General features: G+C 38.9%; 1 protein-coding gene across 4 annotated transcripts; it reads left to right on the top strand.

Moving 5' to 3' along the window:
• The first annotated feature begins 895 nt into the window (after positions 1–895).
• dctn2 (dynactin 2 (p50)) lies at positions 896–16816 on the top strand. Of its 4 annotated transcripts, XM_037100713.1 has the most exons (16): positions 896–1144; positions 1468–1536; positions 2470–2478; positions 4379–4384; positions 5254–5350; positions 6183–6244; positions 6461–6559; positions 8943–9103; positions 9696–9849; positions 10066–10131; positions 10543–10581; positions 10815–10892; positions 11645–11716; positions 12980–13082; positions 14178–14269; positions 15963–16816. In XM_037100713.1, the coding sequence occupies exons 1-16, from the start codon at positions 1109–1111 to the stop codon at positions 16047–16049; spliced, it is 1230 nt and encodes a 409-aa protein (XP_036956608.1). In that variant the 5' UTR covers positions 896–1108; the 3' UTR covers positions 16050–16816. The 4 variants fall into 4 exon arrangements, with proteins under 4 accessions (XP_036956608.1, XP_036956609.1, XP_036956610.1 ...); XM_037100714.1 differs by lacking the exon at positions 4379–4384; XM_037100715.1 differs by lacking the exon at positions 2470–2478 and having other exon boundaries at positions 897–1144.
• The last annotated feature ends 1191 nt before the right edge of the window (positions 16817–18007 follow it).

Below are 18007 nucleotides of genomic sequence, written 5' to 3'. Positions count from 1 at the left end.
AGGTAAAGGTACTAATTTGACGATGCTTTATCCAACCGTGTGATTACTTAGCAGAAGTAGTTATCGGCTAGTTGTTACGTAAAATATCATCATGCCAATGTAAAGAAGTGCAGCTGATGTCTCAATACACAGCTTGTTTAATCATACATATGTGTCAGCTTTTCTGTGATGTTTCCCAAAACAGGACTCAAAACTGCCACCAGGTTGCCAGGTAATGAGGCTTTCACTGGATCTATTTTAAATGTCTCAAGAGATGATGTGTAGATGTTCTATATCTAGTATGTACCACGCTGAATGTGATGTACAGTAAGTGATAATTTGAGCTAAACACAGATGAGGTTTAACTGAGTTATTTCATTTGACAGTGTTTCAGGATTTTTCCTTATCAAAAAAAAAAATAGATGTACAGTATAAGTTTTAAAAAAAATACAATTGCCCACTTTATGAGCAGATAAATAAAAAGCAGGTATATAATAGGTATATACTGTAGCATACTGATTAATCACTGAAAACCTTTATAACACAACAGAGTGAATCATCTTCTCAGTCGACCACCTTCGGCGCGTTGATTGAGTTCTTTCTTTGTACCTTTAGCGCCACCGTGTGACGCGTCCGCCACAATTCAACCACATATTTTGGGAAAATAACGACAGAAAACGTTGTTTCTGAAGCAGATTATTTATGAAATGCATCACGAGTGCAACAAGAAACAGTGTGTTTGACGAGGGAGTCAAATAAAAAGATGCTAAACAACATAAATCGGGCCTTAGATCGTATTGGTCAAATGGTGCGCATGCGTAACGACGCTCACTTTCTCGGGTATGTTTGTTTCGTTGGTATTGTCAGGCCGTTTCGCGTTTTCCCATTGATATAGCGAGCACATCACCGCCCGCCCGTCCTCGCTCTCGACAAACCTAACGTACACGCTGTCAAATCAAGCCAGTGACCACATCAGCCTGTGAAACGTCCGCCGGCTGAGAGACTGCTGGCTCATCTATCGTTAGCTTTTGTTACAGTTTGACTCGGTTCATCGATCATTTGCACGTTTTAAGAACTGTTATTTTATTCTATCGCGATTTGTTGGTCTACTCTTTGCTTCCTGCAGACAATGGCTGATCCTAAATACGCAAACTTGCCAGGAATTGTAAGTGGCTAACGCTAGCAGACAGAGTAGCTCCATTGCTATATGGCAATGCTAGCTACAGGCTTTGACAGCTAGGTCAGCTAACGTCTCTGCTGTTTACTGTGTTGTCTGCGCATTGTTTGCAGTTACTACAGAGTTAGCGTTTTTAATTGTATTTTTTTGGATGCGTTTTTCAGCTAATGTTGTGTTCCGTGATACAAATAACCAGAGAGCAAGTGTTAGCAAATACGTTTTGTTAAATGGGCCGGGGCGTTGGCCAGGCTAATAACAATAAACTGGATATCTGATCCTGTGCCATATTGTTTTCCTTATTGTTTCAACAGGCCTTTAACGAGCCGGACGTGTACGAGACCGGCGACCTTCCAGAAGATGACCAGGCTCAGTTTGAGTCGGTAAGTGGACGTTTTGAAGCCACTTGATTTGTTCGTTTGCAGACTGCTAGCTTGGTCGCTGCATATGTAGCTAACGTGGCTATCTAACAAGTGTGTATACTTGAGATAACGGTAGTGATTTTTTAGTGTAATCCGTATGCGTTATCCCAGCCACAATTAGACGGCTAACCACACAGTTACTTGGCTTAATATTATTTATCAGTTGGCAAGGTACTGATTGCAACTCAGCAGTACTATATCAGTGCACTTAAGCAATGTGATGTCACTTAATGTGCTGGTATTTGTGAAGTTAACATTAATCGGTCACTGTGTTCATGCTGTCCTTACTAACACTGCAAGGCAAATTATTACTTGTTATCCACCTGAAGTTGCAAGATTTGATTATAACCACCTATTGCCTTAAAAGCATATGTCTCCATAGATAATATATATTTTGTGTGTATATCATTCAAAAGGCCAAGATGCCCTTTTAGGTTAGTGCCTACCTCATCTTCTATAAATAATGCATACTAATATATCTGCCGATATATTCCTGTAGAAAAGATATAGTTAAGTAAATGAAAAACTGTCTCTCAAGTGTCACCCAAGCGCCTTTTTTTTTTCTAATTAAAATGTCAAGGAACAAGATGTGCTGTGTATGTTTTCAACTCTGTTGTGATGTGGGTCTTGTGACTCTTATCTCACTGTTACCTAAGGGCAATGTTAAGCAGTCGTTCAGAGATGGTGGTTGTATTGCAAGAGTGTAGTATTTTTTAAAAATGTGGTATCGGTAAGCATTTTGTAAACAATTGAGGGATGGTGGTCTGACACTGCTTTTAAACATGACCAGCTGAGTGAATTCTAATTGGCGTTTTCCCTTCCATGTTTCCACATTCGTTCCTCCCAAACCCTTGCCCTTGTTTTGACTCTTCCCAACCCCTCCTGGGACCATAGTTTGTACAAGTAAGACTGGCTCCATTTTACTCTCAGTCAGCTTAATGCCATGCTTTTTATGCACGTTTTTTAAAATCTCCATATCCACTTTTCCTATCTCTATCGATTGGGCTGATGAAATGAAAAACAGATTGATGGAGTGACCGTTTTTGTGCTCTGAAATTCATCAATTTTTGATTGTTTTGAAGTGCAAGGAATTGATTCTTTTCCTCCTATTTGTGTTTCTCATTTAAACTGTTTTAAGGGAAAAATGATTGATAGTTCTTCAGCAGTATTTTGATTTGCTCTTTGACTGGGTCATGCTTTGACTAAGCAGTGAAGGTTTGTGTGTTGTGTGTGTGAGGGGAAAGTGTTTATTTGTTTAAGATATTTCCCTTTTTAACCTGTCATGTTCTAACCGTTGCTTCTTGCCTAACATCACTATTCTGGCTAACTGGACTTTTTAGGCTCCTATACACTGTGTGATAACATCCTGCAGGTTCATTGCATTGTCACTCTTTGCTAGATGCATTTAGAATAATAAAACATTTTTGCTGGCTGTATTTTGTCTGTTTTGGGACATGATAGGCTTTTCTATGAATCACTGCTAAATCATAGCATTAATGATGTAAATAGGGCAGATAAAGGCAAGCAGAAACATGCCATCACCTCCCGCAATCCATCTGCAACACTGTTGTTTTGAAAATTGAGCCAAATAAAATAATTTAAAAAAAAAAATAGTGGTCATGGTGCTGGCACTTAAATGTTCCACAACATTGTCTTCTTTGCCAGATTTATAAAAGGTTGTTTTTGTTTTGCCTCCAAATGCACTTACACACAATCCACTTACAATGTTGTGTTGGACACAGTGTCTGCTATGTCAGTACATTTTGGGGGGCATCAGATTGGTATCTGCGCCCTAACTGACATGGATCAGAAATTGTCCAGACATGATTGATCCAGATTTAGATGACATCTGCTGCCATTAAAAAAAAAATGCTGTTGTTTTTTCTAGCATCACAGCTATCCCTGGCCTTGTGTTTCTTTGCAAACAAAAAACAAACATGGATCAGTGTATCCCATCACATTTACTTTAGTTTTTAGATTTCAGTTGTAGCTGAAGTCACAGGGACAATTTTGACACTGTGAAGTCTTTGACATGGATATTAGTAGGTCACCTATTCTCTGAAACAGCTATCAGTGGATGTGACTCGCAGGGTGATTTGCGGCCATCTTGAGGTGATGACCACTGATATCATTAGTGTATCTGGCACAGCAAATCACACAGTGTATAAGACCTTGACGCTGGTGAACTTAATTAACTGCTTTGGTTTAGTCCAGCATATTAATTTTAGATGAACTGCATGTTAAAATTCTAACTTGTATGATAGATTTCTGTAACATAATGCATTTTAGGGTTTTCCTGACTTTTAGGTTTCTTAACTTATTAAACTGCCATATACCCTTCATATATACCCCCTCATGGATTGTCTTTAAACCATCAATCCCCTGCATCCATAGCATTAATGCTGTGAGACCTATAATGCTCTCCATGGAAGCATATAGTCGCACTGCATTATAAATAACAGTAAGGTATCAAAGGAGAAAGTAACTTCTTGTTGTTAATGGACCATCTTACCACCCTGAATTGGGAAAGAGAGAAAGAACTGGAGACACGAGAGGCAGTGTGAACAGTGTGTCTCCAGGGTTTTAGCAGCAACTCTCAGAGCACTGCTTTCTTTCTTATCTTCCCCCCGGCGAACTGTTCCTGCCGTGTGCATGGCATGTGATAACCACATTAATATGTGTTGTCTCTCTCTCTCTCTCTCTCTCTCTCTCTCTCTCTCTCTCTCTCTCTCCCTCTCTCCCCTACTTTTTTCTCTCCCTCTGCTCTTCCGTTACTTTCTCTAACTCTCTTTGGAAACCCAAGGAGCTGGTAAGAGCCTGACTAACCATCCTCCTCACTCCTCCTCCTCTCCCTCCTCCTTCTCACTCCTCCTCCCTGCATTTGTGTCACTATCTTGTGTTCTGTGTGTTTTTCCCAGTCTGTGTTTTAATCTGAGTCTCTGTGTGAGCCCCAGACTCATGCCATCTGTCTGTATGTGTCAGTGGTGTTTTTAATCCTACCCATAGCTTCTAGCCCATCATAATCAATCACTAGGAAGTTTTGATTAAATGATTCACATTTTTTGTGCTCCCCAGAATCACTAATCAAAAAAACGTCATTTAGAGAAGAAGGCGTTAGTGTCTTTGAGCTTTGGTTCTGCCTTTTTAGATTCATGGAGCATTCATTTTTATCATAGTAGACTCATAACACATGGACAACATATTTTTGAAAGATGGTCTTATGAGTCTAGAATCAGGCCAAGGTAAAACTATGGCTGGGATATATTTAATTTTGTGCATTTGTCTCTTGCCTGCTGGTACTCTAAATTATATAGAAATAATCTGGCCAAAAATAATGGCTCCGAAGCTCTTGTGAATTTTCATGATTAATGACTACAATGGCTTTTAATTTCTGAAGGTGTCTGACCTTGGTAAGCAATATTACATTCTGATTTACCACATAACTCTTAATCATTTTAAATCATATTTGGGGCAAAGATCAAGTGTAGAATTTCCTCTCGGATCTTACCAACCTGTCAACATATTTCAAGTCTACCTTGGGCTTTGAGACCTTCAGCTGACTGGCTCAGTGAGCCAAGGCTCATTTTTAAGTGTTGGCTTTCTGTTTAGCCTTACATGCTTTACATACTTTATGATTTTATGTTAATCTGATTTTATTTCATGGTGTTTTAATGACAGGAGGAGCTCTGCAGTGACAGTGTGGAGAGGATTGTGGTCAACCCTAACGCAGCCTATGACAAGTTCAAAGACAAGCATGTCACCACTAAAGGACTTGGTAAGTTGGTAGTAGATGATGATGTTTTTTACCATAACTTTTTACTTAAAGGGGCTCTGTAGTATTACTGTTTTGTGCTGCAAAAAACATTAGTTTATGTCGGTGGATTCAATTTCTTATATTAGGTTACTGTTGATCTCTGTTATTGGAGCAGAGAGAGTCACTTCAGAAGGTGCATAAAATCCCATCCTTTGGACTCCCACAGAAAAACCGACCCAAGTCTTTCACAAAGAAATCCACAGTCCAGCAGCATTAAACAACTTCCGCAGGCTTGCTCGCACAACTCAGAGAGACGGGCAAGGCCTTATTTTTCATGTCACGTTACAGTCACATTTTTATGTGCCCAAAAAAAGTTATTGATACATGTAAATTGCTACAAATCATTACATAGACCCTTTTAACTATTTCATGAAGGTAATATAGAAGCTATAGTTATAGTTAGTAATGATGTGGACTGAGAATCACAACAAATTATATATATGACTGTATACCATCTTTTTTGCATTACATAGGAAAGTGTTTCTATTATTTAGCCTAGCTTCATTTAAAACGAATGGGCTGGAGAAAATAAAAGAAACGCCTGTCAGTATAATGCACTTCAAAAAGCAGTTAAAAAAATGTATTAGTTGCATTAGTTTAGGCTAGGTGTACCTAATGAACTGTCAACTGGGTGATACTTCAGTCTTGTACTGCAAATTACATGCAATACTCAGTATATAAAACAACATCAATGTAATATTTACAACAGTGTTGCTCTTTTACAGGTGTAATTCAACAGATCCTTCCTGTTGATTATTTGCCTTCTTACAGCCCATTTATCTCTTTTTTTCAGACTTCTCAGACAGAATCAGTAAAAGCAGAAGAGTGGGCTATGAGTCAGGAGAATTTGAAATCGTGAGTACATTCTGTTCAGCAGAATTCATCATTCTCTTACAAGATGTTCCAAGTTGAGGGTAACTGCCATGTTTACATTTTTATTTCACTTACTGTTTTCTGATAGGGTTAAGGGATGTTTTTGTGTGATTGTTGGACTGGAGGCCATTTTCTCTGGATTTTACTCATTTTGGTCTTGTGTTCTATTCATACAATTCCTCTCTTATCTTTGTTCAGCTCGGAGAGGGCTGCGGAGTGAAGGAGACGCCCCAGCAGAAGTACCAGCGCCTTGTGAACGAGATCCAGGAACTCACTCAGGAGGTGGATGCCATCCAGGTGAACTGATAGCAACACACACACACACACACACACACACACACACACACACACACACACACACACACACACACACAACCAAGCATACTTCTCCCTTTGCTCAGAGGACTTGGCAAGGAATGGTACTCTGTGATTATCCAGCCTTTATCTTCCTGTCTGCACACAAATTCAGTCACCTTTCACAGAGCCAGACTCTCCTTCACTCAGTTCCTTGAGCACATCATTGTGTATTCATTCAGCAGAGTGCAAGCTTGTTGCTAGGACATCTTTGGTGGTGTTATATTTATGTCCAATTCTTGTTGTTGCACTACAGACCTGACTATCCAATGCAAAGCTTAGCTTCAGTTCACCCTGAAAATGAGTTTTGATTAAAACCAGTGTAGGTAATTGCTTTTCAAGACTTAGGAAGACCCTGAAGTCCAGAAACTAATTAAATCTTGGATGCCACTACCTTGCTTAGAAAAAGAACAGGGCCTGCTGTTCTAAGAGTCCAGCCCCGAATTCTAATTCAGCATGTGTATTGGCAGTTTTTGTGACAGTATCCATGGGTTTCAGCTCCTGCAGGTCATAATCGCAGAATATTCAGCTTGAGTGTAAGGAACAAGTTGCTACTCTGCTACAACCTCTAAATGGTGCTTATGAAAGACCTCTGCGGAGCAATTGACTTTCTCGTGTTAATGTGTGTCTGATCATCAGGGTGAAAGCAGTGAATGAGAAAGTCAAATGCTGCATGCTTCAGTGAGAACATAATGTTATCCACTCAGATAGACCAAGGAGAACACCAGAAATCTAACTGTGTGTCCAAATTAACTTGTGCCTGATTACTATGTAATATCATGTCATTGCCATGCTTTGCTATTGTTCATGTTAAGGAAGATTCTGGCATTTTATTTCAACTTATGTCTCAAAATTTTGACTGTTTTGGCTCTGGGGCATGTCTGCTGGCTTAAGGAAGACAAATCATAATCACCATTATTTTGGTCAGTACTGAGATCAGGATTAGGGATGGGGTGATTATCAGGGTGTATATTCAGCATTTTTCTGATTTATCAGTAGCTGCCTTTTATGTGTCAGATTGCCAATATAATAGATTAATTTTAAAATACACAGCTTTGGCTCTGGTGCATTGTGATCTCACTCAGTGTCCCACTGACAGCACTATCTGACTGGTTTCAATTCATAAGTAATTGCCTGTTAACACTAAATAATTGGTGGAAAGTGTAAACATAAAGTAGGAGAATATAAATACTTAATAGCCAATACTCAGTTCCTCACTTGTACTTGAGTAAATATACTGTACTTGCATAAATTGCAGTTAGTTAAATAAATTTCCGTTTTTTTTTAAATTGTGACACTGAAATTTTGTTTTTGGCTCCAAACATACATCATTTATCTGTGTCTTTGATTACTAATAATCAGTATTGGTATCTACCCCGATAAATCAGTTTTGGTTGATATAACACTCACTTTTTGACTTTGGATTTATAGATGCATCTTGTATTTATAATATAAACATCAAGACCTTTTTAAATATATGATGTGTACAACATGTGACAAAAGATTATTGAAATGCACTCTCTCATCCTCTTTGGATGCTCCAAGCTATTACTGTAACAGCGAGGAGAGATGTGCATCAAAAATGATGGCTGTCCTGATGTGGTTCTCACGAAAGACTGCTCACTTGATTGTAGTGAGCTGAACTAAACATGTCACAGCCTGGCTAAGAATGACTCTGGGCTTTTAGGAAAGGAATGAAAATGCACTACTGTAAAGGAAAAAGACGCGCTTGATATGTAATACAGCACAGAACAGGAGCATCAGAGATCATTTTTTCTCACTCGTCTTGCTGTCATGACCTCTCAAAGCCAAAATCATACATTCTGTTAATTACCTAGCCCCATTGTTACTCCAAATAATTCTCCCCTTGCTACCTCTGTTGCAAAGAATCAGGAAAAATGAACAACAAAAAAATGCTCCAGTTTAAGAAAGTATAGCAGGGACAGCAGTTCAAGCCTCCTAAAGCTTTCTGCATAAACTTACCAGATCATTTTCAAATTAGTTTTATTTTGTTATTTAATTATGTTACCCTTAGGTAGATCCCTGTGGTTAGCTGCAACGTCTAATTCAGTCCCAGGTTTAATTACACCCCTTAATTCTCTTCCATCTGAAACACAATGGTAGAACAAATACAATTTACATGTCTAGTGCAAGTGTGCATGTTTATGGATTCAAAACATTTTCTTTAATTTCCTATGATTTGTCATGGGATGCATGTTCTTAGAAACCAGACTTCTAGAGCTCGATTTCATCCACCACTGCATTGCTGTTTACTGCTGCATAGAACTCACTTACTCACTGATCCCGATGTTTCCTCTGTTTGCAGACTGCCACAAAGGAGAGCAATGCAGAGGAGCGCCTGACCCCGGTGGTTCTTGCCCAGCAGGCAGCCCAGCTCAAACAGCAGCTGGTTTCTGCTCATCTCGACTCACTGCTGGGACCACAGGCACACATCAACCTGGCTGATCCAGATGGAGCGCTGGCCAGGTGAGCTGAGAAGACGACAAGCATCTGGAAACTGAAACCGGAAGCCTAAAACTATCAGACCCTGACAGAGTGATGGAAAAAGTGGATGCCTTATTGTAGAAAGTGAGGTAGTCCGCAGAGATGGTTAGAGGCAAAGGAAAGGGGAATTCATTTTTCTGAGCCTCTGACTAAAATCCAGACATAAAGAGGGAGCGAGTAATAAGGGCACGGCAGTACAGCTGCTATCAGTTGCTCACATAAATCCTGCTGATCTGAGTGATCTATCTAGGGGAAACGGATGGACAGATGATTGAGGAAGGGGGAAAAAATGGAGGTGAGAGAAGGCGCAGGATGAAAACATAATGTTGCAATATGTCAGACCCAAAGATGACGAAGATAGAGAGGGAAAGAGATGGTGGCACAAGTGAGAGAATGGGAATAAAAAGTAATGAAAACTGTAAAAAGATCCAAGCTCACCTTGAACTTTACAGTTTACAACAAAGCCTTAAAAAATTGGTACCAAGAGAGAAAGAGGGCACAGCAGCACATGAGGGCAGATAACAATATTGAGCATATAATCCTTTTGTGTCTCCCTTTCCTTCCTTTCCCGCAGGCGTCTGCTCACCCAGCTGGAAGCGGCCAAGGGCAGCCGTGGCAGCTCTGCAGGAGACGGCAAGCCGACGGCTTCAGCTAAGGGCCCAGATGGAGTCGTACTCTACGAGCTGCACAGCAGACCAGAGCAGGAAAAATTCAATGAGTCTGCCAAGGTAAAGTGGAAGAATGTCTCGGATGTGAACGCATGTTTTAGCGGTATGATCAGCTAGACGTGTTTTTGTTTTCATTCTCATGAGATAAATGTCAGAATGTTTGATGGCAATAAACAGGACAAAAGGCAGGAAGGTGTGTGCGTGGGCGTTTTATGTGTGTCTCGTGGGATGCTGTTGTCACTGCCAGCCATGTGTTGCCTTGTTCTGTCCCTGTAGATGGCGGAATTGGAGAAGCGTCTTGCTGAGCTGGAGATCGCTGTTGGCTCAGGATCAGACAATCAGGTACACACACACACACACACACACACACACACACACACACACACACACACACATGCACAGAGGCATGCTTTCATACACACGTATATGTATATATATATATATATATATATATATATATATATATATATATATATATATATATATATATATATATATATATATATATATATATATATATATATATATATATATATATATATATCCTCTCCAAAGCCTTTCTCTTTCATTCACACTAATTCTGTTTATCTCTTTCACTCTCACACCAGCAGAATGTTCATGCTCCTGTTGCTGTGTAACCATCCACAAAGTGAAATTGAAATAAAATCTTCCACTTGATTTATGTAAAGTACGGGGGAGGCTTCATTGCATCTTGTTAAAATGTACCTCTCCCTCTTTGTGTTGATGTTGCAGGGACCTCTTAGTGCTGGCGTACAAGGAGTCAGTTTGATGGTAAGAAGTCAGCTACTTTCTTCTGGGAACACACTGTATGGAGTTTGTGTCTGTATTCATAACACTGTGTATCTGATGTGCAGCCAGAGAACTGGGTCATACTTCAAAGATGACATCAGTTCCTCCAAGTTTGTTTATTGCTACTGTGCCAGTGGTAAGAGCAAGGACACAAAGTTTTGTCTGCAAACTTACATATAACTTGTGTGTGTGTGTGTGTTTTTGCTTTGTTTCAGGACACCATAGAGCTCCTGCAGGCGAGGGTCAGCGCACTGGACTCTGCTACTCTGGACCAAGTGGAGGCCAGACTGCAGGTAACTAATCCATGTTCAGAACACAGAACTGCGTTGGGGGGAAATGGAGGCTTTTGATATAAATAAGATAATCAGTTGTAATTTGATTACAACTGCTTCATAGTTTTTAAAAAGAATGCCAAAATGTGCGTTTGCTGTGTTATGGGAAGTTCAATGACGAGCTTAATGTATTATCTCTATGTGTTCGTTACAAATATCTGGGCAAATCAAAAAGATTACTAAACTTCTCACTTTGTGTCTTTTGTATATAAACATATTTTTATTTCCTATCTTCATTTTTTTCTCTTTTCTCTGGCTCTGTCGTATTTTCGGAAGCCTTTTGTGATTGTCCCTTATTAAATAAACTTGACTAAAAAGTAACAACATAAAAAACAAAAGACTGCTTTTCCCCCCACAAGATGTCAGCCCTTCCTCTGACAATATAATGGTATTTACTATAGCATGCTCTGTCTTTTTGAAACATCCCCTAGCACTGGATGGTTATTGAAACTCAGTGAAAGGAATAGGTCAGTTGTTTTGTTGTGAAGTTCTGATGAAGACTTTTGAAAATGTATATTCTCAACTTTTAAATATGCCAGTTTTCCATATATTTGGTTAACTTGTGTTGAACCCACTGCAAGAAACTGTCAGTGTACCGCAGTATTGATATTAACCTAATCCATTCTTGTCTTTATTTCTGTTGTGTATCTGAATGTCCTCTGATTACCTCTCGCACAAAGATAAATAATTAACCTTTTACCCCTCCCATTCAGAGTGTCCTTGGGAAGATGAATGAGATTGCTAAACACAAGGCGGCAATTGAAGACGCTGATACACAAAACAAGGTTTGTAACCCCTGTACATTCATCAGTGCACACTAATCAAGTAATCATCTCAGATGCTCCCATTCAAAATGACATCTTAGAAGTCCACCTGTGAATCCTCAGTAACAAAAGACATAAAGATGGAAGATTTGCAATGATCCTAACAGAAGTTGTATAATATGTACAGTAATCATGTAGCATCACAGGAGATAACCTTGATATTTCAGTCTGGGTCAATTAAGAAGATGCTAACTAATAGTTGACCAGCTCTGACAGCTGAACTAAATTTTAATTTAGTTCTGTCTCTATCAAATGGCTTGGGAATTTTGAGTCGGTAATAAATACAACTTTGTACATTTTTTCATGTTAGATTTGTCTGGGAAGTCTGCGTGATCTACATGCGAAGTACTTGTGTGCTTTATCAATTGTTCTAAAGTGCTGTACCCTTAAAAGGCCAGAAGGGGGCAGGACATGTTAATGATATCATTTGGGTGAATGAAAAAGTTAGACAATGTGGTTTATTTTGGATACATAAGGTTATTGTACATTGTTTACTTTGTTTTTTGGATTTTGCAAGAACAAAAAATTATGTTATCAGAGCACTTGTAAAATGTAAAGAAGGATTATATTCACTTCATAGAAACACATTAGTGTTATAATTCACATATTGCCAAACGGCATACAGAGACAGAGAAAAATAAAGTAACACAACTATAGTCAAACAAATAACACAAAACAAACTATTACCTAGTCAATAGTAAACTGTCCAAAATAGACTCTAATAGTCAGAACAGCAGCATATCATTTTTAGCAATAAAATGCAGCTGAAAATCAAAAGGGCAAGTATCAAGCAATGCAAGCATTATTTGTAGCAGTCGATAAGGGTTGCAACAGCATGAGATATTCACAATAAGATAACCTCAGAAGATATCACTGGTTGATGTTACATGGTATATCACAATAATTGTTATTATTACAGTGTATGGTAACAATAAATGCAGGTATGTACACAAAACCAACAAAGACCCCACATTGTTCAGGTGTAGACTACACAGCCAGATTGTCACAGTAACAGTATTAATCATAGACAAGGTTGTCTGAAGTTGTTTATCAGTATGCATTAGTAATATGTACAGTACAATAATAACTATTGCATCAGGCAAGACAGGAAAAACTATGACCTTGGATAGAATAAACATGATTTATTTATTTATTTATTTATTTATTTAAATCTGGAAGGCTTTATGTTGGTATTTTATGCACTTGTATGTGCTCACCTGTCAGGTGTCGCAGCTCTATGACGTGGTGCAGAAGTGGGATGCCATGTCCACTTCTATACCTCAGGTGGTGCAGAGGCTTGTCGCTGTCAAGGAGTTGCACGAGCAAGGTAAGACACAGGAATGGAAACTGTTCTACAGTGCAGCAGCCTGAGACTTGTTATGTTTCCTCGCATAAATCTCTGAACCACAAAATGACAATAGGACAAAGTGAGCTGTTGAGTGAAAGGAGTTTACTATCATATAACTTTACCCCATAACAATACATGATTGTTCTGGTGTTGAGTAATTGGTTCAAATATTGTAACAGTGTTGCTCTAGGGGCAAATTTCACCCCAGTATCGATGATAACAATGAAAACTTGGATAATTTATGTTCTTTTATGTGGGAGAAGAACCTTGAAATGACACCCATGAGAGTTCAAGGAGAGGATGTATGTAGGTTAGTGGGGGGTGGGGAGTAGCATTAAAGATTCAAAATATGTAGGATGTAGCTACAGAACATAACAGGGTGTGAACCCCTGGTCCATGTGTCAGGCAGCGTCTGTGCTGGGAAGTAATACTTGGCCTGAAAGATTTGCATTTGCAATGGGAACGCGTGTGAGACAAAAGATGAAAACTAAGCGAAAATTGGATTCAAACGGATAATGGAATTAGCCAAAACCATGGCATTCTATTATAACAAAGGGCAAAAAATCACTGAAAGGGAGCCTGAGAATGGTAATGGAATTAGACTAAATCTGGCAATACTGTTAAACACCCCCTCAGGGAGAAAGAGATGCACATTATCATCTTTTTATTATTTAGCACATGAAAGCAGAACCTTGGCATTAATAGATTGTATTGATAATTCATTCCAGAGAGCTGAAAGAGGTCATTTATCATCCAGACTGTGTTCGCACCGATCTGTCACAGTCTGCAGCTAAAGTGTTCGATCGGATTTAGCTGCGTTCACTTTATTTTTTTCTCTCCTGATTTTTCTGTACAGATGAAGGCAAACAAGTGGAAAGAAAAAAGTTTAATCTGTCGAGCAGTCATTCATCCGTTTCAGATTATTTATCTCTTCTCCCCTGACTTTGGCTGAGAGCAAACGCAACATTACATTTTTTGAGCAAGTTTTTTTAAACTGTAAATTTGAGAACTAATACTATTCTCTCTACGCTCTTGCCTCTGGGTTTCACTTCATCCAACCCCATCAACTCGTAGCCATGCAGTTTGGCCAGCTGCTGACCCACCTGGACACTACTCAGCAGATGATTAACAACTCTCTGAAGGACAATAACACCCTGCTAACACAGGTAGGAAGTTCACGATACATCTTTTTAACAATACTGGAGTGTGTCACTGTCCACCCTTGTGTGTGATCTACTGCAGTTGTAGGACCATTGAGATGAGGCCAGTGGATATGCATGGGTGGTGAATGAATGAGTAATCACATGACAGGAAATAAAGCCTTCTGTTGTCAGACACTGAAAGGCGTTATTTTAAAGAAACCCAGTGAACACACGCTGTAGCTTTTTCTCTCCAGACGTTCATTCACAGCAAGACTGAAAACGTTGGGCTTGCTTAGAGGAAAAAAAAGAAAAGAAACTTAACAAACCCAACCGCTTAGACATCATTGTGTGGGGAATAAATGCTTGGTAAAAGTGTCCTCTAACACAATTTGAAGTGTTCTGTGAGGCCAGAAGTAATAATCTAACAAAGTGCAGCTGCCCATCAGAAGGACTGAGGCTGTCTAAAGCTTCCCTTGGGCTCAGTCAGCACTCAACCTGTGCTTTCACAGGTCAAGGCTTCTAGCTACATGTGAAAAGCAGACAAGAAAAGTTGTTTTTTATGGTGTTTGTTGAAACTTCAACTATGAAATCATAAAAGTTCTGGTCGTATTTGTTCATAGATTTGCACTGTGTTCTGCAGTGGTGTTGTGAGGCTTCAGAAGATCATTGGATCTGATGTTCAAATGGTTTCACAAAAAATGTCATTTCTTTTGTTGCAAGCACAGTTTTTCTGTCACCTCCTGGATCAACATTGCTCAATAGTTCCAGTATTTCCAGTATTTCTTTGTATGTTTTAACTCCCTGTGAATTTGACCTCACATCCATGACAGATTTACATGAATATAATATATTAGGGTTTAGGCTTGCTACAGTAGTTGGTGTTACCTGGTGTTCAGTCATACACCGATTACATGTCCTGAGTCAGACGCAGGATGCTACAGTCACAGACTCATCTGCTACACACAGCTCAAGCCACAGAGTTACAGCACGGAGTAGCAGGTGTCACATTTCACGTACAATGTGATGATAGTAAGGAGAGTTGACTGACTTAAAGATAAATGTCAGCTTTTGTTTCACCAGTTAAATGCTTTTAATGTAAAGCTGCAGCACAAGAACTGTTTTGTTTGCATTAGCATACCCGCCCAGGGAAGACAGATGAAAATGAGCATTGTGCTGTAAGTGTTGGACTACTTATTTGCACACAGTCACTGTTTTAAATAAACAAATTTACACAGCGCTTCACAAAGCCTGGGTACTGGGTAACACCATTGTTGTCACAAGCTTGGTCAAGCTAAAAATTATTTTTTAATAATCATTTAGTGCATGGAATCCTAAAATGCTGTTTTTAAATCAATTAACTATTACAGTTTTTGGCAATTCATTTTCAGTTGATTGTCTCAACTGTTTGTATCAGCTCTGAGTGACCAGTAGGACTTAATATTAATTCCCAGAGCTCATATAACTTGTTTTGTCCAAACCAACTTTTCTAAACCAGTTTGCTGGCTACCCAAATCCTGCCTTTAAAAAAAAACTATCATTGACTCAGTATCCACTCTTTCCCTCTCTGCATCTATGATATATCTGCATATTTTCCTGCCTCCCCTCAACTCATTCTCTCCACCACCGCTTCTTTCCTGCCACCTCTTCCTCCTCTGCCTCATCAGTATGTCTCTCTTGTAACCTAATTGAGCTTTTTTTCTCTCCCTCTTCCCCCCAGGTCCAACAGACAATGAAAGAAAACCTGGTGGCTGTAGAAGAGAACTTTGCAGCGCTAGATCAGAGGATTAAGAAGCTCTCCAACTAAATGGTGGCAGAGTTTGAACCGGTCCAGGAGAGTGTAGAACATGGACACAAAAGAGTTGGCTAGAGAGCACAGAGAGCACTCTGTCCTGACTGGCCATCCCTCTCTTGCTCTCTACTTTGCCTCTGCCTTTTTTTCACTAAGTGGAATGTTTAGAAAGTTGGAAATGATGGAATTACAACAACAACAACAACAAAAAAAAAAGGAGACCAAATGTTCTTGTCCACCTTCCTTTCATCTTCCTTTCTCTTTCATCAAATTGATATCAACCTAAAACACATTTGTCAACTCTACATGCCACTGATCGCAGTCCCCTGTTAAGCTTATTGAGTTTTAGACTGGATTGTTTTTATAATTATTAGTATGAAATCTAAGAAATTCCTCCAATCCTTTTGGAACCTCACACTTATACTAGATTTGTACTGTATATTCTGGTCAAATTAAATGGAGCACAGCTATGTCGGGTTGTTGGATGACACATTTAAAAATGTTGTCGACTGTATAAAAATCAAAATCAAGATCTATTGTCTTCTGGTGTTGTAGCAGGAGCACCTGTGTGTGAGTGTCAGGGCCAAGTCACAGAAGGAAAGCTTGTAAATATGCCTGTGTACCTTATTGTTTCTTCACGCTCAGTCGCTTGTAACTATATTATTATGACTGAGACCGGACACCACAGACAAACTTTTAATCTGCTTTGTCATTGCCTACAAGTCAACTGTATTGTTCATCTGTGGTCATGGAAACTGATCAATAAACAAAGTGCGATGAGCTCGGCTCTTTTGTTGTTTCATAAGATGATCCCTTTTTATAATGATTACTCAAATCAAGATACTGTTTCATTAACCTTACCATATTCCTGTTTGTTGATTATGCGGACATGTCTGGGCAGATACCTGGACAGTTTGAGTCAGTCAGATGAACGTAGGGATGATGAAAGATTACATGGAAGGTGATGAGTCATCAACTCTTGGTGTGTATAAACATAACCACAAAACTTTGTCATGTAAAATCATATTTTACATAGTTACATGGTACATATTAAAATCTTCATCCTAATCAGGGAAACGGGTATACAGGTATTTCAAATCTTTTTTTTTTTTTTTTTAAATACTCCTTTATGTTCCAAGTGTTGTAAGGAACTGTCGTGCCCATTTATGAACACTAGGTGGCAGCACAGCCTCTAATAATAATAAAAAAAGTCAACCTGGCATTCAGCTTTCAGACTGCCAATGAGGAGTTCTTCTGCCATACTTTCAGATATTTCTAATATATACATTTTTGGTTTTTTTGGTTTTTTTTTACCAGGACTGTTTTTCTTTGAGATTTGAAATCAGCATCATAGAAAGTTGCACATAGTAGAACAAACAACAAGCTTTAAACAAACAACTTAATATTTCACATAAAAGAAACAAGCAACAAATTGCATGAAGGCAATGGATTTACCAGGACACGTGCATTCAGTGATCTAATAGTTCTTAAATCCAACTCTTATACTTTTCCATACTTATCAAATAATCAAGTTTAAGGGGACTCTGTCGCTCACACCGTGATGCAGTGTTGTAAGTATCAATGTACAGAAAAGGGTTGATTATACATATGCACTGTACATATTGTATACTGTGGGTTGAGAAATTATCAGCCTGGCTAATCATCTGATCAGATATCCGGTATTTTTCAGATTATCAGAGTGAGTTTTTTAATTTTTTTTTTTTTTTTTTATCTGATTGCTGACAGAATACATTTAAAGACATGCTACTGCTCTGATGCAGCACACATACCTGCTAATTGAATAAAGATATCAAATGAATGTAATCATGTAAAAAGTACAATATTTGCCTCCGACATGTAGTTGAGTGGAAGTACATAAAGTCGCAGAAAATAGAAAAGTAAAAAAGTAAAGTACAAGTACTTCAAAGTTGTAATGAAGCACTTAATTATATACAATCACAGCCAAGTCGAGG

The sequence above is a fragment of the Acanthopagrus latus genome, chromosome 6 (genome assembly GCF_904848185.1).
Source record: "Acanthopagrus latus isolate v.2019 chromosome 6, fAcaLat1.1, whole genome shotgun sequence".
Lineage (NCBI taxonomy): Eukaryota > Metazoa > Chordata > Actinopteri > Spariformes > Sparidae > Acanthopagrus > Acanthopagrus latus.
The sequence above is the reverse complement of the archived record's forward strand: the minus strand, read 5'-3'. Positions and strand labels throughout refer to the sequence as shown.